Consider the following 22,731-nt stretch of genomic DNA (forward strand, 5'->3'; position numbering starts at 1 on the left):
TCGCCGTCGAGGACCGGCTCACCGTCGAGAAAGAGGCATCGCTCGACGTCGACAGCCGTTTCGCCGGTGAGACGGCGTAGACGCTCACCGTCAAGAAGTTCTTGGTCTGGGTCGCCGTCAACGCGACGAGGACGATCGATGTCGAGGGACAGTGCTCGCCGCCGAAGACGCTCGCCGTCATCCCACCGACGTCGAGGAAGATCACCGTCTAGAGGATCTCAGCGACAAGGGGCGTCAACGCCGAGAGGCTCCCGCCGTCACCGTACTTCGACGTCGAGGAGACATTCAAAGAGGCCTAGAAGGGTTTATACCACCTCTGAATCCTCGGCCTCTCTCATTCTTCTTCTTCCAATTTCACCTCAGCCGTGTCCTCAGCAGTCACCTTTGCCACAGACACCTGTGGCACCTACAGCTCCTCCTCCGGCTCCTCCTTCAGAGTCCGTCCCGCTGACTCCAGCGGAATCCATAAGACATTCCCGGCATTCCTCGAGATGCTCTTCCCCCTTTCGACACTATCGACATGAATCAGTTCAAAGATCGTCTCATTCACGTCATAGACATTCTTCTTCTTCCACACGGGATTACTCTCCAACCCTGTCTGACTCACCGTCTCCGAGAGTTTCTCCCATAGATGACGTGAATACCTTCCAAGAGGTCCTAGTACGCGGGGCTACCAAACTAAACATCCCGCTGGCGGTACCCGCTCCAACGACCTTGGTGATTTTCGAGACTTTACATCAGAGAACATCCTCAAGACCATTAATCCCACTGGTCCCGGGTCTTCTTGAACTGGCAATGGATATATTTCTGACACCGGCAACAACTAAAACTGCTCCTTCCAGGCTTATAAAAAAGTATCGCCCACCGGAGCAAGACCCTCTGTTCCTAAGGTCGGATCCAGTGCCGGACTCGGTGGTTATAGTAGCGGCAAAAAAGTTGCACTCTACATCTCAGTCTTCCTCCTCGCCTCCGGACAAGGAGAGCAGAAAGATCGATGCCGCAGGTCGTAAAGTATGCTCTACCGCAGCCATCACAATGAAAGCAGCCAGTGCTACTGCTTTATTAGGTAGATATGATTGTGCTCTTTGGGACTCTATGCTACAGTTTGCGGAGCATCTACCTAAAGAGAAAAGAGAAGATTTCTTGGAGATCTTGAGTGAAGGTGCCATGGTCTCCAACCAGGTGATAAGTGCTGCTGCTGACTCTTCAGTGCTATCGGCACATAACTACGCTCATGGAGTGGCCTTAAGAAGACACGCTTGGCTACGCTTGACGTCTCTCAAACCAGAGGCACAACAGAGAATTCAAAACTTACCCTTCTCAGGCTCCACTTTGTTTGGCTCTCATGCCGATGACGAGATGTTGAGAATGAAATCTGAGCTAGACACTTTGAAAGCGTTGGGCATTGAACGACCAAGGGAACAACGAAAAGCATTCCGTCCCTACCAACGAAGGCTGTTCACTCACAGGTATCAAACGCCGCAGTGGATGGCTTCACGACCCCAGCAGCAACAACAGCATCTAAGAACCTTCTCGACACAGCGAAAGTCGACAAGGGGTCGTTCCACACCGCAAACCCAGACAACTCATCAGGCACCCGCGTCTAAGCCCTGAATCTTTGCTTCCCCCCTCCTCCGTTATCCACTCCGGTAGGGGGAAGTATCTCAAATCATCTGGACGAATGGCTACGCATCACATCAGACGCCTGGGTATTGAATATTGTGCGGAATGGCTACGCTCTCAGGTTCATCGGTCCTCCTCCATCTGTTCCACCCAAACCAGTCAGCCACCACCTCGAAGCTCTTCAATTAGAAGTAGCAACCCTATTACAAAAGAGAGCTATAGAGCCCGTCCCGATCAATCAGCACAGAAAGGGGATTTACTCGAGGTACTTTTTGGTACTAAAGAAGGACAAACAAGAGTTTCGTCCCATTCTAGACCTAAAGATAGCAAACAAGTGGATTTGCAGAGAAAAATTCAGGATGCTATCCTTGCACCAAATTTACCCTCAACTTCGTCAGGGCGACTGGCTCTGCGCGATAGACCTCCGCGACGCTTACTTTCACATTCTGGTGAGCGAGAAACATCGAAATTTTTTAAGGTTCATCGTCAGAAAAAGTAATTACCAATTTGCGGTTCTACCCTTCGGCCTCAAATCAGCACCGAGAAGTTTTTCCAAATGCATGGCGGTGGTGGCAGCCCATTTGAGGAAGCATCGAATATTTGTCTACCCCTATCTAGACGATTGGCTCATAAAAGCCTCCACCTATCTAGAGGCTCAACAACATTTCAACTGGTCTCAGCAGCTTCTCCAGAGCCTGGGCCTTCAAGTCAATCTTCTCAAGTCCACAGCAACACCTGTTCAGAGGCTGCATTACTTAGGGGCCATTATAGATACCAAACAAGGAAAGGTGTTTCCTTCGGAGGAACGACAGTTATCGATTCTCCAAAAATGCCAGCAGCTCGAGAGAACACCTCAGACCACTGCAAGGGTAATATCCTCTCTACTGGGCTTGATGGCGTCTTGCATCCACCTCATTCCCAATGCTCACCTCCATATGAGACCCTTACAGGAGTGCCTGGAGGATCAATGGTGTCAACTGATGGACGATTGGGAGAGCAGAGTCCTCCTTTCTCCCCACGCCTTACAATCCCTCAAGTGGTGGTGTTCACCCAACAATCTCTTGGTGGGGATTCCTTTCCAACGTCAGCCTCCAGCTCAAACCATCGTAACAGACGCTTCTGATGGATACAACTACCTGTGGATTCCTCACCTAATGAATACTCCCATGGCGCCAGCATTCGACGGAAATCTTCTTACTAGTCTCTGCACGTCGACGAGGACGTCACTCTAGCCCACGTGACGCCGTCTGACGTCATACAGGCAATAAGAGGTCCTCGCCGACGTGCCGATGACAGTTCCCTTTTTTCCGTGCATTCGAAACGGTTATCTTCGAGGGAGCTACTGTTACCTTCGTGGTTACAGTGTATTGTCTGCTGCGTAGTCTTCTCTGCGGTAATAATGTCTCAGAGGAAGTCGGGTTTCAAGCCCTCGGATGGGGAGCGCATATGGATCACCTTCGAGTCCAAGGCAAGTGGTCACAGAGAGAGCGTCTATATCATATCAACCTGTTGGAGCTTCGCGCAGTCCATCTTGCGCTCAAGGCCTTCCTACCATCTCTGAAGACAGAAACTCTACTCCTCCAGACGGACAACGTGGCCACCATGTATTACTTAAACAAACAAGGAGGCACCAGGTCCAGGATCTTATCGAAAGAGGCTCAAACAATCTGGCATTGGCTTCTAGCCAGGAACCTGTCGTTAGTAGCAACTCACCTTCCGGGCATACAGAATGTTCAAGCGGATGCCCTCAGCCGCGCAATGGACGAGAACCACGAATAGGTATTACACGACAACGTCGTCCGTTCCATTTTTGCCATGTGGGGTACCCCCTCTATAGACCTATTCACAACCCCAGAAAACAAAAAATGCCCAAACTTCGCCTCCAGATATTACCATCCAGGGACGCTGGGGAATGCCCTGTGGATAAGCTGGTCAGGAGCATTTCTTTACACCTTTACACTGCTTCCCCTTATACCGGCAGTCCTCCAGAAACTGTCCAGTGCCCAAGCCAAGATGATTCTAATTGCCCCAGAATGGCCACGCCAATGGTGGTTTCCAGACCTCCTTCACCGGTCACTCAAGCCACACATCAGGCTGCCTCATCGCCCGGACCTTCTCACGAAGTTCCGAGGCCAGATATCTCATCCCAACCTCTCATCGTTGAATTTGGCAGCATGGCTCCTGAGTTAGTACAATATGGACACTTGAATCTACCTCAGGACTGTATGGAAATCCTAAGGGAAGCGAAGCGCCCTTCCACAAGGACATCTTATGCATGCAAGTGGAAAAGGTTCTGCGTGTGGTGCTTGGACAACAACGTTGACCCAATATCCTGCGGAGAGGAGACTGTCCTGCCATACTTATTAGGTTTGGCAAAATCTGGATTCCAATTGTCATCCATAAAAGTACACCTAGCGGCTCTAACGGCATATAGAAAGAGCCCCTCTCAACCCTCCTTCTTTCGGATTCCAATCATCAAGGACTTCCTGGAAGGCTTGAAAAAGGTCTTCCCTCCCATTAGGAGACCATCTCCTCCATGGGAACTGAATATTGTCCTCTCCCGTCTGATGCTACCTCCGTTTGAACCGATCCATAAAGCATCGCTACAACACCTTACGTGGAAAACCGCTTTTCTGGTTGCAATCACATCAGCTCGTAGGGTCAGTGAGATCCAGGCCCTCTGTGCTCAAGAACCCTACACGGTTTTTCAATCTGCAAAAGTAGTGATGAGGACACATCCAAAATGTTTGCCAAAAGTCGTTTCAGACTTTCATGTGAATCAAACCATTTCATTACCAACTTTCTTTCAAAATCCAACTACCCCTGCCGAGAGAACCCTGCATTCTCTTGACGTAAAGAGGGTTTTAAAGTTTTACTTGGACAGGACAAAATGCTTGCGTAAATCACAGCAGCTCTTTGTTAACTATGGCCCAGTTAGAACAGGGTTGGGCACGTCTAAACAATCTTTATCCAGATGGATTGTTTCATGTATAGTGTTTTGTTATCAGTTAGCGAATAAATCTCTTGATAGCAGGCCAAAAGCCCATTCTACTAGAGGGAAGGCTGCTACTGCGGCCTTAATGAGAAATATCCCTTTGGCAGAGATATGCAAAGCGGCCACTTGGAAATCGGTCCATACCTTTACAAAACATTACTGCCTTGATACAGATGCTAGGGCAGATGCGCAGGTCGGACAGGCCTCGCTCAAAAATCTATTTGCATGATTCATGTTTTCAGTATTATTCTGTCTACTCCACCGCGGTTATGGGGATGGGCTTGCTAGTCTATTCAGTGCTTATGACTATACATGGAAATCCCCTACGAGAGAAGGAATGGTTTCTTACCTGTAAATCCAGTTCTCTCGTAGGGGTATTTCCATGATAGTCATAAGCAACCCTCCCTCCTCCCCGGTGGAGCTGACATAGGAAAAGTTGCCATAATATCGATGTTGGTACTACATCAAATGTTTTTTTGTTCCTTCATGTCAGGTTACAAGCCTCCAAAAAAGAACTGAGGCAACTGCCTGTTGCTGTGCATGATGGGATACAGGAAGACTTTGCTTTCTTAAAGGCACAGCTCTATTTACATCCTGTATAATGGCAGCCTATGGGCTACACTGCCCTGCATTGTCTTTATTCTCTTTTGGAAGTGTAAATAAGGTTTGAGAATGTATTTTTTATTACATTTCTAGAATAAATGTGTTTTTGAAGATGTATTTACACTACAGTTGTCGTTCTTTCCAACAATTTGGCCTGTGTAGCTCTTCACATAGGCTGCACAGTGTTATTCTTAAGTGGTTCTTGACAGGCCCTTTTTAAAAGGGCTGCTATCTGCACTTACGAATATATTTCAGATCAGTGCTCCGGGGTCACCGCAGGCGCGCGGAACTATTCAGTGCTTATGACTATCATGGAAATACCCCTACGAGAGAACTGGAGTTACAGGTAAGAAACCATTCCTTTTTGTCTCTATTTTGAACAATGGCATTTAATCAGGAGTAAGGGGAACAAAAAAAACGTGCTCCTTAATAAACCTTGTAGTCAAGGGGCCACTAGCGAAGATAGGCTCTTTAGATAGGCTCTTTAGATAGGCTTGTTTTTTTGTACTTACTTGTCTTGACGACCAACACTTTGTAAGATGTCTTCGTTTTCATTAGTTGATCTGGAATTTTATATGTAAAGTACTTGTTTGGTGTTAATTATCCTGCTCAATAAAAAAGCAACACACAGTATTGAATGTACAAAGCAGCAATCAAGAAACTAAGCGATCACCTATTCCCAATACATCTCTGATGCTGCAAGACTAAGAAGCTCTTTGAATTCATCAAAGTACTTAACTGAGACTTCAGCACAAACTGGGAGAACTATTAGCAGAAGCTCTGCATTTCACGGTTCTTGAAAATTCTAACCACCAGAAGCCTCCCTTCCCATTGAAAACAATCATTGCTAATTATTGCATTTTCCAAGCCCAAAAAAATATCCAGCCGAAATCTATGTTCACTGCACTCCTGACGGCAATTATTGACATGTTGAAGTTTGTTCTATCAGCCGACCCATATCTCATGCATTTATTTATTGTAATATCAAGTGTCCTCAAGCCTGGCCTTTTAAGGCACTTGAATTTTCCTTGTGGCTTGGCTGTTAATGACAGATTTATCAGCTGTTTGTTTTCGTCTAATGGAAAATTGTTCAGTCCCAGATTGAGTTATTTTATAGCATTAGTAGTCTTGGGATTCTTCTCTTAAGGAGTGAGTAACGATTTTCTTTACATACTTTAATTTTATGTGTAAAAAGTAATCCTAATAGGCTTTTTGAAGACTGTCTTCTTGTCTTTGTCTATGCTGTTCCTTTCGCCACCTGTAGTGTAGAAATAACAATTGCTGCTGCCTGAATGGATCATGTGCAATCATTGATAACATATAAAACCTTTTTTTCATAAGCCTGGCATCACCTGGTCACTGTGTCTTTGGGATACCTTATTGTTTTCATTTTTATCAAGTAAGGCATTCATGCAGCTCTACATTTGCTTTAAAAAAAAATCTTCCAGTCGGATACACTAGAGGAGTATTTTTGATTCCTTTTGTCAACAAACGTTTTTATTTTTTCTCTTGTTACCTTCATTCTGCTATCAATTGTGATAGTCGGCAAAAAAAGCTGCGGCATGATGCTGGTAGCCTGGACTTGTCAGGTCTTTATCCAGTGCTGTCTTGTCACGCTCTAATCAGGCTACAATCTCATCCTAATTTGTTGAGCTGAAATATTTTTATCATGGTCCTGCATGGCTGAACTTCATTGTGGCTATTCCAGCCCTAGAATATGGTCTTCAGCACACCTGTCATATGTATGTCAGTGCTGTAGATAGCCAAAGAAAGTTAGTCTGAGGGAACCTATGCAAGTGATGTTTGTCTGATCACCAGTCTTAGATGCTACTGCCACATTTGATATTGCCAAGATTGTAGCGAACAAATTTCTACATGTTATGCTTTCGTTTTCTTTTTTTATTTAGCCCCCCCCATTCCTTACCACTCTCTTTCACCCCTTCTGCGATAACTTAACAAATCTGTGTGAAGAACCCAGTAGGTACTACAGGGGTCCAAAAATATTTGGACCTAGAGGCAAGAATGGTAAACACAATTTAACTTTTCATTGCCCTAACACGCACCTGCAGTGTTTTAGCAAAGCTGATGTTTGCTGTCTTTGACCTACTTCACAGTTATAAATTTAAGTCATTACCTTGGAAAACATCTTTTTGTTTGTTGTCATTACATCTGTTCCAGATTTAATGAGATTCGGGATCTGAGGAGTCGTCCCAAAAATTTTTTTTTTTCTCCAATGACAAGGCGGTGGGAATCACCGTTTCAGAATTAACTCTCAATGTGACATCATACTTTTATATTATCCAAGTGGTGTTCTTATCCGCTTCTTTGCAAAACATGACACATTTGGAGACCCTCAATTAAATATTACACAGGTATACAATACTAAGGACTTCAGGAATTTGATTCAGTTGTTTGTTAGCATATAGTAATTTTGATAACGAACGTCTTATCAAAATATTGAAAGCCAGATGGAATGTCTCTGGTGTCAGAATGTGCTGCCAGAAATGCTTCAAGAACTGGGGAAGTTACTGATCGTTTGATTAGAGAGATGAATGCCACTGTGGCCATTCTTGCAAATGTATCCTTTCAGTCAGTTTGTAAGACTGACTTGGAAGACGCAGCACAGTTTTACGGCACACATATTTATATAGAAACTGGAACAGTATAATTGGAACAGTATAATTGTCACAGGTGGGACTGGCTGCAATGAGGGCGCTGTTTTGGTAACCCCTCACTTTATTTGACTTTAATGGTAGTCCTACAATTTTGTTAACTTCCTTGGATCTTTGTCGTCCCATATCAGTCAGCCAAATACTGATTAGCGTGACATTCGTTATAGGTTGTAAAATAATTTGACTTGGCCTTTTACGGAGGAGCTTGAAACCCCAAACCCATTTATATATTCACTGTCCCAGAAAGGAAAAGGCAGAAAAACAGGTAGATGGAGTGCAGATGTAACCCCTACGCTGCCAGGCCTTTCCCCCCTCCTGTGCCAGGCCTTTTTTTGCCTATTTGGGGCAGTTCGCGCTTAGGCCCTCATAACTTTTTGTCTACATAAGCTAACCAAGCCAAATTTGCGTCCTTTTTTTCCAACATCCTAGGGATTCTAGAGGTACCCAGAATTTGTGGGTTCCCCTGAAGGAGGCCAAGAAATTAGCCAAAATACTGTGAAAATTTCGTTTTTTTTAAAAAAATGGGAAAAAGTGGCTGCAGAAGAAGACTTGTGGTTTTTACCCTGAAAATGGCATCAACAAAGGGTTTGCGGTGCTAAACTCACCAGCTTCCCAGCTTTCAGGAACAGGCAGACTTGAATCAGAAAACCCAATTTTTCAACACAAATTGGCATTTTACTGGGACATACCCCATTTTTAAAAAATTTTGTGCTTTCAGCCTCCTTCCAGTCAGTGACAGAAATGGGCATGAAACCAATGCTGGATCCCAGAAACCTAAACATTTCTGAAAAGTAGACAAAATACTGAATTCAGCAAGGGGTAATTCGTGTAGATCCTACAAGGGTTTCCTACAGAAAATAACAACTGAAAAAGAAAAATATTGAAATTGAGGTGAAAAAAACAAATTGTTCTCTACGTTTTACTCTGTAACTTTTTCCTGCAATGTCAGATTATCGAAAGCAATATACTGTTACGTCTGCTGGACTCCTCTGGTTACGGGGATATATAGGGCTTGTAGGTTCATCAAGAACCCTAGGTACCCAGAGCCAATAAATGAGCTGCACCCTGCAGTGCGTTTTCATTCTATACCGGGTATACAGCAATTCATTTTCTGAAATCTAAAGAGTCAAAAAAAGCTATCAAGAAAACCTTTGTATTTCCAAAATGGGCACAAGATAAGGTGTTGAGGAGCAGTGGTTATTTGCACATCTCTGAATTACGGGGTGACCATACTAGCATGTGAATTACAGGGCATTTCTCAAATAGATGTCTTTTTTTACACACTCTCCTATATTTGGAAGGAAAAAATGTAGAGAAAGACAAGGGGCAATAACACTTGTTTTGCTAATCTATGTTCCCCCAAGTCTCCCGATAAAAATGATACCTCACTTGTGTGGGTAGGCCAAGCGCCCGAGACCGGAAATGCCCCAAAGCACAACGTGGACACATCCCATTTTTTGACAGAAAACAAGGCTGTTTTTTGCAAAGTGCCTACCTGTAGATTATGGCCTCTAGCTCAGCCGGCACCTAGGGAAACCTACCAAACCTGTGCATTTCTGAAAACTAGAGACCTAGGGGAATACAAGATGGGGTGACTTGTGGGGCTCTGACCAGGTTTTGTTACCCAGAATCCTTTGCAAACCTCAATGTGGCTAAAAAAACACATTTTCCTCACATTTTGGTGACAGAAAGTTCTGGAATCGGAGAGGAGCCACAAATTTCCTTCCACCCAGCATTCTCCCAAGTCTCCCGATTAAAAATGATACCTCACTTGTGTGGGTAGGCCTAGCGCCCGCGACAGGAAATGCCCCAAAACGCAACGTGCACACATCAAATTTTTTGAAAGAAAACAGAGGTGTTTTTTGCAAAGTGCCTACCTGTGGATTTTGGCCTCTAGCTCAGCCGGCACCTGGGGAAACCTAGCAAACCAGCGCATGTTTGAAAACTAGAAACCCAGGGGAATCCAAGATGGGGTGACTTGCGGGGCTCTGACCAGGTTATGTTACCCAGAATCCTTTGCAAACCTAAAAATTTGGCTAAAAAAACACTTTTTCCTCTCATTTCGGTGACAGAAAGTTCTGGAATCTGAGAGGAGCCACAAATTTCCTTCCACCCAGCGTTCCCCTAAGTCTCTCGATATAAATGGTACCTCACTTCTGTGGGTAGGCCTAGTGCCCACGAAAGGAAATGGCCCAAAACACAACGTGGACACAACATATTTTTTCACAGAAAACAGAGGTGTTTTTAGCAAAGTGCCTACCTGTGGATTTTGGCCTCTAGCTCAGCCGGCCCCGGTGGGGGGGTGGGGGGGGGGGGCAGAAATGCCCTAAAATAAATTTGACCCAACCCCCCCCCCCTGCCTACGGGGTCGCTCCCCCTGCGTGACATTGGCGCCAAAAAACAAATCCCCGGTGCCTAGTGGTTTCTGCCCCCTTGGGGGCAGATTGACCTAAAATCGGCCAATCTGCCCCAAGGGGGGCAGAAATGGTCTAAATACAATTTGCCCCCCAGGGCAGCGACCCTTGCCTGATGGGTCACTCCCCATCTCTAAAAAAAAAAAAAAAAACGCCCCCAAAAAAAAGAGACGCCCAAAAAAATTTGCCCTGGTGCCTAGAGGTTTCTGACCCCCCTGGGGGCAGAAATGGCCTAAAATAAATTAGTAAATAATAAATTAAATAATAGGCAAATCTGTCCGCAAGGGGGGCAGAAAAGGCCTTCATGAAAAATGCCCACCCCCCCCACCCGGGAGCGACCCTTTCCCAAGGGGTCGCTCCCTTTTGTCACTTTCTGGAAAAAAACCCTGGTGTCTAGTGGGGTTTCAAAAGCCGGATTGCAGGCAATCCGGCTTTTGAAACCCTGGGAGAGACTTCAAAGGGAAGGAAATACATTTCCTTCCCTTTGAAGCCCCTCCGGGCCTCCCCCATGTGATTGAAAGAGAAATGCGCGCTGACGTCACAGGGGGTGGGGGGGTCGGGGGTGGAAGGGGAAGGTCTTCCCCTTCTATCCCCGCCTTGGGGGGGGGGGGGGGCGCACAGGGGGGGGCCGCGCTAGCGCTCCCCCAAGTTCCGGTGCTTTGGACGAGGTGACCTCGTCCAAGGCACACGGGAACTGTAGCCTTGGACGAGGTCACCTCGTCCAAGGCACAGAACCGGTTAAGTATTGAGAATTCAAGCCCGATACACAGCATCTAAAGCATGTAAAGGTCTGTAGCATAATGATATTGTAAAACTACAGTTAATGATATATAAAAAACTGTTTACCTCCTATATGAAGATTACATGGTAACAAGTCATTATCCTTTATCCAACTTGGCGTATTTATTTAAATTGTGTATTCTTTCTTTCCTGCAATGTAACAGTTTTTCTCCCATACTATTTGTTTTTTTTTCTCAGCACTGTTCTGTATTGGGGGAAAAATAGGGTGTGACTAAACTGATTATATTTAAACATTTTTGAAAGTGATATCCTTGTTACAAATATTTTTCTTTTAGGATTTATCAACTCATCGAAGGAAAGAATGAGAAGCAGCAGCTATTCAAAACATATGAAGGCTTAGAGGAAGTTGCAAAGAAACTAATGCACAATATCCTTTCATATCAAGATCAGTTTGCAGTTTCGAGTCAAGAACAGTCTTTAATCATGTCTAAGATGGATGCTGATGTAAAGACTTTACGGGATTCAATGTATTACGGAGAGAGTTGCCTCTTGCTTAGTGCCAAGGTAAGTTTTTACATAGAAATGGCTTGCATTTTAACAGTTCTTCAAAAATGAATCAGAAGTTGATGATTTTGAACTAAGCTGTTTGCCACTGTTCAGAGATGATTTTTTTTTTTTATGTCTTTGAAAACCTTTGTTAACGTATATTTTTACAAGGTGATAATCCTACGGGTTTTACTCACTGACTAGATCAAGGGCAGTTGCTGCAATAACAGAATTAGCATAATGCAGAAGGAAGTTAAAAGGGTAGAAGTTGCAGCAGTGATGCCCTGCTTATGCATAGCAGGGACTTCTCATTCCTTGCTGTTTGGTCAACCTCTAGGCGGTGGAAGTATTAATTGAATCACTTATCCTAGAGGCTCAATTTAGCAAAAGAGCAAAAGTACCTAACGAGCTCAATGACCCAATCCAAGTCCCTGTTTAAAAAAAATAAAAAAAAAATGTTAAAACTGACGTAACCCATCTACAAGAACCACCCTGCATGTACTTAACTATGTAACTTCTTCCTCTTCTCCCTGACCTACAACTGCAGGAGCTAGGTAGAAATCCCAAACTTCAGGGATTGGAGCCAATGAAATCAAAAGGAGCATTAAAAATAAGAATGTGGCCCATTAACCAACAGCAATACAAGAATCCCAAACCTTAAAAGTATAAACCAATAAAATCAAAAAGAGCCCTAAATTAAAAAAAAAATTGTACTGCACCTGTTTCATGCTTAAGGCAATCACCTTTTGGAGCGACCTGCAGTATTGGGCTTCGTCCCTGCCACCAACTTCTGACATTTCTCTTGAATGTGTAATGGACCTATATGCACAAGAAACTCCTCTTCTTCCCTATCACCTTTACTCACAAAGTGTGGACTTCACACACTGACACACTCATCACCCTGAATAGGCATGTAAGGGAATGGGGTTGGGGGTATGTGCGTCTTCTATTGTTCTAGGAGCACCCACATACACCACCTGAAATTAAGTAGCAGTTGGGACAGTGGTACTTGTAGAACATAACCTGACTGCCAGGTGTAGGAAGCCGCCTGGTGTGTGGGGAGCACATGTGGTGTTATCACCATGTACCAGGTCCAGATCTCACCTATTAGTAAGGTGTAGGCAGTGTCTAGAAAGCCAGGGCTCTGTAGAGTTAGCTGTGGATGAGCATCCAAGACTTATCTAGCAGACATGCAAAGCTTATGGAATACCGCTATAGCCGCGCAGCACTTGTACACACAAAAGAACCACACAGTGTTATAAAAAATAAAGATACTTTATTATAGTAACAGATATTACAATACTGTATAGGCAATCCCACAACTTGGAGGTAAGTAAGCACACTTTTATACATACATTAGCAATCCGTAAATAGCATAGAAAGCAATAGGCATTGGTAAAAGCAATAGCAAATAGTGAGGGCCAGACCATATACCAAAAAAGTGGAATATGAAAGGCGGTTCCTCTCCCAGGGATGTGGAATCAGGAGAAGGGAGCTCAAGGAACTAGGAACCCCAAAAGGTAAGTACCAGGGTGCCCCCCACTGCGACCAGGAGAGGTAAGTACCTGGTTTTCCCCAAACCCAACATGAGGACTTTTTGAAAAGGGTTTTGCAGATCCCAACCAAGACTGGAAAAACCCAAAGGTGGATCCTGACAGAAGAGTACCTCCAAACAAAGGGAACCAAGTCAAGCTCAAGATGGAGTGTCCGGGTGTGGCACGAGCCACTACCCACCCTTAGGTGAATGCAGGACCAGGTCGACTGTGGATGACGAAGGTCAGCAGTGCAGTACAAGAGCAGATGAGGAGTTTGAGAAGTGATGCAAGTGATGTCTCATCTCAGTAGTTGTGATGCAGTCGGTGAATGGTGCTGGAAAATCACCAACAAGCCTTGGCAATAGTCGAAGAAGAAGGTTTGCTGGGCTGAAGAGGACCAGCAAGGTCCAGGGGACCCGATCCAAGGAGGGGAGTCTGGGGTAACCCTCAACAGCTGGGAGAGTCACCAGAAGAGGAGGCAGCTCCCACAGGCAACCCACTGGCAGGAGACACAGGAGTCACAGTGAGGCCCAACCCAACACACCTCTAGACAAGTCCCACGTCACTGGAGCAGCAGGCAGGGAGTGCTGGGGGCCGGGGCTACATGGAGCCTGAAGATCCCTTGGAGGAGGAACAAATAAGCTTTGGTAGCTGCAAGAATCGTGGTGCACAAGGGTCCTGTCCTGCAAGGAAAGGCAAGGGCTTGCCGTCTCCCAAGTTTGACAGCTGGTAGAGAGGACCAAGGGGACCACTCCAGATCACCACCTGTGATGCAGGATCCATGCAGCTCCGGAGGAGAGAAGATCCACACAGCCGGCCGTCGTTGCAGTTGGTGCCTGCTGATGCAGGGGAGTGACTCCTTTACTCAAAGGGAGTTTCCTTCTTCTTGTGCAGGCTGAAGACTCGCCGCCCTCAGAGGATGCACAGCCGAGGAAATGTTGCACTAGCTGGAAAGAACCAGAGAAGCAATGTTGCAGAGCGGAGTTGTCGCTGACATTGCAGATTGTCGGTTCAGGGAGGGTCCAGTTGCAGTCCCAGTGGCCAGAAGATGAAGTATACGATGCAGAGGAGTCCCGATGACTAGTAGGAGCAATGCTGGGGGATGGGGGGGTCCTTTAAGAAGCCCCCAGAGTACATGGAATCATACCGCCCATAGTGGCAACAGTATTGGGGTATGATTCCGACATGTTTGTTGCCAAATATGCCCGGGTTCAGAATTACCATTATGTAGCTGGGACCTGTGTTCATTACACGGGTAAAATGGCTTCTCTTCCAGGGGATCCTCATCAATAGTCATAAACATTGAATATTCCCGCCCCGTGCGGGGACCCCGGAGCATATATAAAATACACACCTATAAAGTATGAAATATGCACGAAAAAATATATACATAGCATTTTTAGTAGAAAAATTTTCATAGTAAACTCATATATACATGTGTAAAACAGCAATTTAGGCTATAATCATAAACAGGCTAAAATGTTATTTCTATGGAGTTTTTTTTTTTTTTTAAATAGTCCTTTTCAAAATTACAATAGGAGAAAAAATATTTTCCAAAGCCCCATAACTGGGCCTAGGGAAATAAGCAGTAGTAACATCAGAGAAAAAAGAGAAAAAACTACATTGAAAACAATGGAGCATTCTTAGCCAATAGACTGCATGCAGGTTAACACAGGAGAACCATAAAAATTCTGGCACCGTGCCTTTAAGACCCTGAGTACCTCCAGTATCCCACCATGCCTCAGGGGTGAAGGAGAGGTGACAGTTGGTTCACAGTTAGGTCAGTTCTTTTTTCCGGCTTCTTCTGAGAGGATCCTGGAGCATTGAGCGCTCAATTTTTTCTCAGAAAAATACTTCCAAACAGCGTTTTTTCTGCTTTTACTCAACATCTAACACCTTTGTCTGAGTCTAGAAGTTTTTTCCTGACTGAAAAATGCTTTCTCTTTTTGTGAAGTGCCCTTCCTGTGGGAAGAAGGCCCAGTCAGATCCACACACTCTCTGCATTGTGTGCTTGCCTCAGAGTCACTGTCCTGACACTTGCAGACACTGCAAGAACATGTCAAAGAGAACTCTGAAGGACAGGGAGAAGATCAGGCTTCATGGTCTTCATGAGAGGCAGAAAACATCGTCCTCTTCGCTTCCCAGGCAGCCAACAAGCCTTTCTCGGGAGAGACAGGCTAGATCGACGTCAGCAGGTAGGAAGGTACCTGTTTGTTCCCCGTCGATGTCATCGCTGCCACCATCTCACCATCATAGATCGGCGACACGACCGACGTCGAAGGATACGACGTCAAAAGTTCATGGCCACCACAAGGGCAGATCTCCGTCGACGGCAACCCACCGATCGACGTCGAGCCATCACCGGCATGCCCATTTGCCGCCGAAGGCCTCACACCCCTCGACGTCAAGGAAGATGGCGTCGAAATCACCTCAGCGGTGAGAACGAGGACATCCGCCGTCGGCGGCCCACCCCTCGACGGCGAGGCACACGACGTCAAGCAGGCCGCAGTCAAGGGATCGCCGGTCACCGTCGAGGCACTCGACGTAGAGACCAAAGCAGCCTATGGCACCCCTTCGACGTCATTGCAGCTGTCGACGTCGACACAGGTTTTGCCTGTCTTGCAGGGAGCAGAGAATCGGCTTCCTCCGGCGGATAAGACCACCCCAACATCTCCGGTGGTCTCCATAAGAAGTGGTTCATCTCGGTCGAGAGCGGCATCGTCTGGGCATGTCTCGCTCATCAACTTGTCACCAAGGTGGTTGGAGAGCCTTAATAGACCGACTGCCTCCCCAGACTCACAGTATTCGAGGATGTACTCTCCTTCTGCCTCTCTCCCGAGAACACCTTCACTAACAGCGCGAGCAGGACGGGCTCGTTCTGCTTCTCACCAGTCGACCACGAGGCCTCGGCGCTCTGCTACAGCATCTCAGAGCAGGTCACGCTCCCAGAGATGATCGAGGTCACGATCACGCCATCGCAGAAGGTCTCCCTCTTGGTCATCGTCGGGGTCCTCTGTCGGACAGTACTCCCCGACCTTAACGGATTCTCCACCAGCTAGGGTTTCCCCGGTGGACGATATCACAACCTTTAACGAGGTGCTTCTCAGGGGAGCACAAAAACTGAATATAGAGGTTCCGGAGCCTTCAACCTCCTCATCCGTCATTTTTGAAACCCTACAACATAGAGCGGTTTAGAAAAAGTTGCAGTCACTAGTGCCTGGTCTGTTACAACCAACCATGGACACCTTTTTAGCACCAGCTACCCTCAGATCAGCTCCTTCTAGGATCTTGAAGAAATATAAAGCACCTGAGCAAGATCCTTTGTTTCTCAGGACGGATCTGCCGCCGGACTCAGTCATATTGGCCGCAGCCCGAAAAACACATTCAGTGGCATCATCATCTACGGTTCCACCTGACAAGGAGAGTAGGCACCTAGACTCTCTGGGGAGGAAAATGTGTGGCACAGCGGCTTCCATGATAAAGGTCTCCAACGCTTCCGCACTCCTAGGCAGATATGACCGTTCACTCTGGGACTCACTGAGCAGGTTCGCAGACAAATTGCCTAGGGAGGACAGGCAGGATTTCCAGGAGATCCTTCAGGAGGGATGTCTGGTCTCCAATCAGATCATCAGCGCAGCAGCAGATGGGGCAGACTTAGCTGCGCATGGTTACGCGCATGGGGTTTGTGCGAGGAGGTCTTCCTGGTTGAGACTGACAGGATTGAAGCAGGAAGCGCAGCAGCGTATCCTAAATCTTCCGTTCAACGGGAACTCGCTTTTTGGTACCCATAAAGACGAGGAGATGGCGCGTATGAAGACGGAAGTGGATACCATGAGAGCAGTGGGCCTGGAGAGAAAAAAGGACTTAAGGCGAAGGTATAGACCTTATGACAGGCCCCCTTTTCAGCAGAGGGTTCAAACCCCTCATTGGCCCCAGAGGCCACTGCAGAGGCAGGGACGCCCACTTTTCCAATCTCGAAGGGCCACGAGAGACCGAGGGTCAAGCAGACCACATCAGTCCACACCCAAAACTCCAGCAAAACAATGAGGACTCGCTTCCCTTAGCACCGTGCACCACTCCGGTGGGGGGGAAGTATCACAGCATTCATTCACGAGTGGCGTGCTTTAACAAAAGACAAATGGGTGCTCAACATTGTCGAGAATGGGTACTCTCTTCTTTTCCGGCAACCTCCTCCTCACTTGCCGCCAACCAACTGCAATCTGGCTCACATGAGCCTATTACGCAAAGAGGCTCACGCCCTTTTACGGAAAAAGGCAATAGAAAAAGTTCCAGTCGCGCACAGAGGGAAAGGGGTATACTCCTGTTACTTTCTGGTAGCAAAAAAAAGGTTGAGAGGGAGTTTTCAGACCGATTCTGGACTTACGAATACTGAACAAGTACATAAAAAAAGCAAAAGTTCAGAATGCTGGCTCTCCATAAGATTTTCCCTCAGCTTCATTGAGGAGACTGGATGTGCTCCATCGACCTGCAAGACGGGTATTTTCATATCCCGATCATTCCCAAGCATTGGAAATTCCTACGCTTCCGGATTGCCTCCCAGCACTATCAGTTCAAGGTGCTGCCATTCGGCCTGAAATCTGCCCCTCGCGTTTTCTCAAAATGCATAGCAACAGTAGCGGCACATCTAAGGAAACAAAAAATCTTTATTTACCCATACCTAGACGACTGGCTACTTAAAGCCTCCTCTCCGGAGCAGGCGAAAAGCCATCGAGACATTGTGCTCATTGTTTTCAGGTCTCTAGGTCTACAAGTCAACTACCAGAAGTCCACCTTGACTCCAACGCAAAATCTACATTACCTAGGGGCAATACTGGATACAGAGCTCGAAAGAGTGTATCTTTCGGAGGAACGACTGTTATCAATAAAGAGAAAGTGGCAATTACTATATGCGACGCCGCCAACACAACGAATAACAAACGCGTGGAGACATTGAGGCTTACCATGGTCCTTACTCAGATTCTCCCTCATTTGCTATATTAATTCACAAGACAGCAACAAGTCTCTGGCAGTTTGGAACATCGAACGATTATCACTATAGCCTTGATAAAGTCTACCCAGACGAAACACGTGTCGGCTGTTGTCCATTTGGGCTTTCGTCCATTTGAGAACGAATTCTATTGTCATCAATTGATTGTGGCCCCAAGATGCCAGTTTGGGCCAGATGCCATTGTTTCATCTAAGGACATTACAAGGAATAAACTGGAACATTATAACTGTTTGGGATGTGCCATGGTTTTCCTTCTCCAATAAAGAGAAAGTGTCAAGACCTGCTGAAGTCCGACAAACCTACGGCCCGTCAGGTAACATCTCTACTGGGCTCCATGGCCACGTGCATTTTCATTGTCCCGAATGCCAGGCTACATATGAGGCCTCTCCAATAGGTGCTAGAAAACATCTGGAACCAGAACACAGGCCGCTGGGAGGACAGAGTGCGACTTCCGATAGGAGCACGACAATCATTGCAATGGTGGATGCACAGACCTCACCTGTCAGTAGGAGCTCCGTTTCACCAGGTACTCCCAACCGACACTCTGGTAACGGACGCGTCACTTCAGGGATGGGGAGCTCATCTAGGTTCCCTTCAAGCTCAGGGCCTGTGGTCCGACAACGAAAGAGAGTATCACATCAACCTGCTGGAGCTCAGAGCAATCCATCTGGCTCTCAAGTCTTTTGCTCCATCGATTCAGGGGAAATCTCGCCTAGTACACACGGACAACACGACCACAATGTATTATTTGAACAGACAAGGAAGAACGAGATCCTGGCCCCTATCTCGGGAGTCTCAGACCATCTGGCATTGGCTATTAGTGAGAGGAATGTTGCTTACAGCAGTTCACCTACCAGGTCACCAAAATGTGGAGGCGGACTTCCTGAGCAGACATCTCGAGGACGCCCACGATTGGATCCTTCACAACGAGGTCGTCGAAGACATCTTCGCTCAATGGGGCCGGCCTCAGTTAGATCTCTTCGCAGATGAGGTAAACAGGAAATGCCCAGACTTCGCGTCCAGGTTCTACCGTCCGGGATCTCGAGGGAATGCCCTGTTGATCGACTGGTCAGGGATATTTCTCTACGCTTTTCCACCGATCCCCCTCATACCTGCGGTGATCAACAAACTCTACAGAACCAGCACCAGAATGATTCTCATAGCTCCGCAATGGCCTCGTCAGTTATGGTACACAGATCTCCTCAACCTATCGGAGCAACCTCACAGGAGGCTGCCGTGAAGACCGGATCTCCTTTGCAGGTCGGGAGGCAGGATACTTCACACCAACCTTCCCTCTCTGATCTTGACGGCATGGCTCCTGAACTCCTGCAGTATGGGCACCTAGGGCTTTCGCAGGAGTGCATGAACATCTTGAAGGAGTCCAGATGGCCTTCCACGCGGCGTTCTTACACGTTCAAGTGGAAGAGGTTCTACATATGGTGTAGTCAGCAAGGTCAGAATCCTATACTGGCTCAGGAGGAGGTCATACTGTCTTACCTACTCCATTTGGCGAAATCGGGTCTGCAAGTGTCATCTATTAAGGTACGTTTATCTGCCATTACAGCCTATCGTAGATCACCTTCTCAGGAATCCTTTTTTACAAGACCAGTAGTCAAGGATTTCTTAGAAGGTTTGAAAAGTTTTTCCACCCATTCGGAAACCCTCTCCTCCATGGGAGCTGAACATAGTGCTATCGAAACTTATGGGCCCTCCTTTCAAACCTATACACAAAGCCTCTTTGCAACACCTTACGTGGAGGACGGCTTTTTTGGTAGCCATTACTTCCGCAAGGAGGGTCAGTGAAATTCAGGCTTTGTCCACCAAAGAACCATACACAGTCTTCCACGAGAATAGTGTGGTTCTACGAACTCATCCATCATTCTTACCGAAGGTGGTGTCAGAATTTCACATCAATCAGACTATTTCACTACCAACTTTTTTCCCCAATCCGGATACTCCGGCGAAAAAAGCTTTGCACTCCCTAGATTTGAAAAGAGTGCTAAAATTTTACTTGGATAAAACCAAACTAATTAGAAATTCCAACCACTTGTTTGTAAATTATGGTCACTTGAGAGCAGGAGAGGCAGCCTCAAAACGAACCATATCTAGATGGATAGTTTCATGTATTGTTACTGCATATCAATTGGCTAACAAACATCTACTTGCTAGACCTAAGGCGCATTCGACAAGAGGAAAGGTGGCTACGGCTGCCCTACTTAATGTTCCAATCTCTGAAATTTGTAAGGCTGCTACATGGAAGTCTGTACATACATTTACTAGACATTACTGTTTGGACTCAGATGCCAGAGCAGACGCCCAAGTTGGGCAAGCATCTCTGAGAAATTTGTTTGCATGATACATATCTATTCCGGCACTTCTATTAGACAGTCCTCAGAGTTAAGGGATGGGCTTGCTAATCTATTCAATGTTTATGACTAGTGATGAGGATCCCCTGGAAGAGAAGGATAAGTTACTTACCTGTAAATCCTAGTTCTCTTCCAGGGGTATCCTCATCAAAGTCATAAACAATCCACCCTCCTCCCCAGACGCACGTCTCCTAGAAGTGCAGGATTTACTATCTTTAGAATCTGCTACACAGCTTGTCACCGTAAAAAACTACTGACCTAACTGTGAACCAACTGTCACCTCTCCTTCACCCCGAGGCATGGTGGGATACTGGAGGTGCTCAGGGTCTTAAAGGCACGGTGCCAGAATTTTTATGGTTCTCCTGTGTTATCCTGCATGCAGCCTATTGGCTAAGAATGCTCCATTGTTTTCAATGTAGTTTTTTCTCTTTTTTTCTCTGATGTTACTACTGCTTATTTCCCTAGGCCCAGTTATGGGGCTTTGGAAAATATTTTTTCTCTTATTTGAAAAGGACTATTTAAAAAAAAAAAAAAAAAAAAAACCTCCATAGAAATAAAGCATTTTTGCCTGTTTATGATTATAGTCTGCATTGCTGTTTTACACATGTATACATGACTTTACTATGAAAATTTGTCTACTAAAAATGCTATGTATATACAGGGAGTGCAGAATTATTAGGCAAGTTGTATTTTTGAGGATTAATTTTATTATTGAACAACAACCATGTTCTCAATGAACCCAAAAAACTCATTAATATCAAAGCTGAATATTTTTGGAAGTAGTTTTTAGTTTGTTTTTAGTTTTAGCTATGTTAGGGGGATATCTGTGTGTGCAGGTGACTATCACTGTGCATAATTATTAGGCAACTTTACAAAAAAAAATATATACCCATTTCAATTATTTGTTATTACCAGTGAAACCAATATAACATCTCAACATTCACAAATATACATTTCTGACATTCAAAAACAAAACAAAAACAAATCAGTGACCAATATAGCCACCTTTCTTTGCAAGGACACTCAAAAGCCTGCCATCCATGGATTCTGTCAGTGTTTTGATCTGTTCACCATCAACATTGCGTGCAGCAGCAACCACAGCCTCCCAGACACTGTTCAGAGAGGTGTACTGTTTTCCCTCCTTGTAAATCTCACATTTGATGATGGACCACAGGTTCTCAATGGGGTTCAGATCAGGTGAACAAGGAGGCCATGTCATTAGATTTCCTTCTTTTATACCCTTTCTTGCCAGCCACGCTGTGGAGTACTTGGACGCGTGTGATGGTGCATTGTCCTGCATGAAAATCATGTTTTTCTTGAAGGATGCAGACTTCTTCCTGTACCACTGCTTGAAGAAGGTGTCTTCCAGGAACTGGCAGTAGGACTGGGAGTTGAGCTTGACTCCATCCTCAACCCGAAAAGGCCCCACAATCTCATCTTTGATGATACCAGCCCAAACCAGTACTCCACCTCCACCTTGCTGGCGTCTGAGTCGGACTGGAGCTCTCTGCCCTTTACCAATCCAGCCACGGGCCCATCCATCTGGCCCATCAAGACTCACTCATTTCATCAGTCCATAAAACCTTAGAAAAATCAGTCTTGAGATATTTCTTGGCCCAGTCTTGACGTTTCTGCTTGTGTGTCTTGTTCAGTGGTGGTCGTCTTTCAGCCTTTCTTACCTTGGCCATGTCTCTGAGTATTGCACACCTTGTGCTTTTGGGCACTCCAGTGATGTTGCAGCTCTGAAATATGGCCAAACTGGTGGCAAGTGGCATCGTGGCAGCTGCACGCTTGACTTTTCTCAGTTCATGGGCAGTTATTTTGCGCCTTGGTTTTTCCACACGCTTCTTGCGACCCTGTTGACTATTTTGAATGAAATGCTTGATTGTTCGATGATCACGCTTCAGAAGCTTTGCAATTTTAAGAGTGCTGCATCCCTCTGCAAGATATCTCACTATTTTTGACTTTTCTGAGCCTGTCAAGTCCTTCTTTTGACCCATTTTGCCAAAGGAAAGGAAGTTGCCTAATAATTATGCACACCTGATATAGGGTGTTGATGTCATTAGACCACACCCCTTCTCATTACAGAGATGCACATCACCTAATATGCTTAATTGGTAGTAGGCTTTCGAGCCTATACAGCTTGGAGTAAGACAACATGCATAAAGAGGATGATGTGGTCAAAATACTAATTTGCCTAATAATTCTGCACTCCCTGTATTGTTTCG

The 22,731-nt window shown here is 45.9% G+C and overlaps 1 protein-coding gene across 3 annotated transcripts in view; it reads left to right on the forward strand.

The window, feature by feature from the left end:
* Positions 1 to 22,731, forward strand: part of HAUS3 (HAUS augmin like complex subunit 3) — a 173,779-nt gene that overhangs the window by 106,142 nt on the left and 44,906 nt on the right. For all 3 annotated transcript variants that reach the window (XM_069203764.1, XM_069203755.1, XM_069203744.1), the window contains one exon: positions 11,384 to 11,612. In XM_069203764.1, coding sequence (XP_069059865.1) covers positions 11,384 to 11,612 — 229 coding nt within the window. The remainder of the gene's footprint in view (positions 1 to 11,383; positions 11,613 to 22,731) is intronic.

This window comes from Pleurodeles waltl, chromosome 1_2, assembly GCF_031143425.1.
Source record: "Pleurodeles waltl isolate 20211129_DDA chromosome 1_2, aPleWal1.hap1.20221129, whole genome shotgun sequence".
NCBI classification, from domain to species: domain Eukaryota; kingdom Metazoa; phylum Chordata; class Amphibia; order Caudata; family Salamandridae; genus Pleurodeles; species Pleurodeles waltl.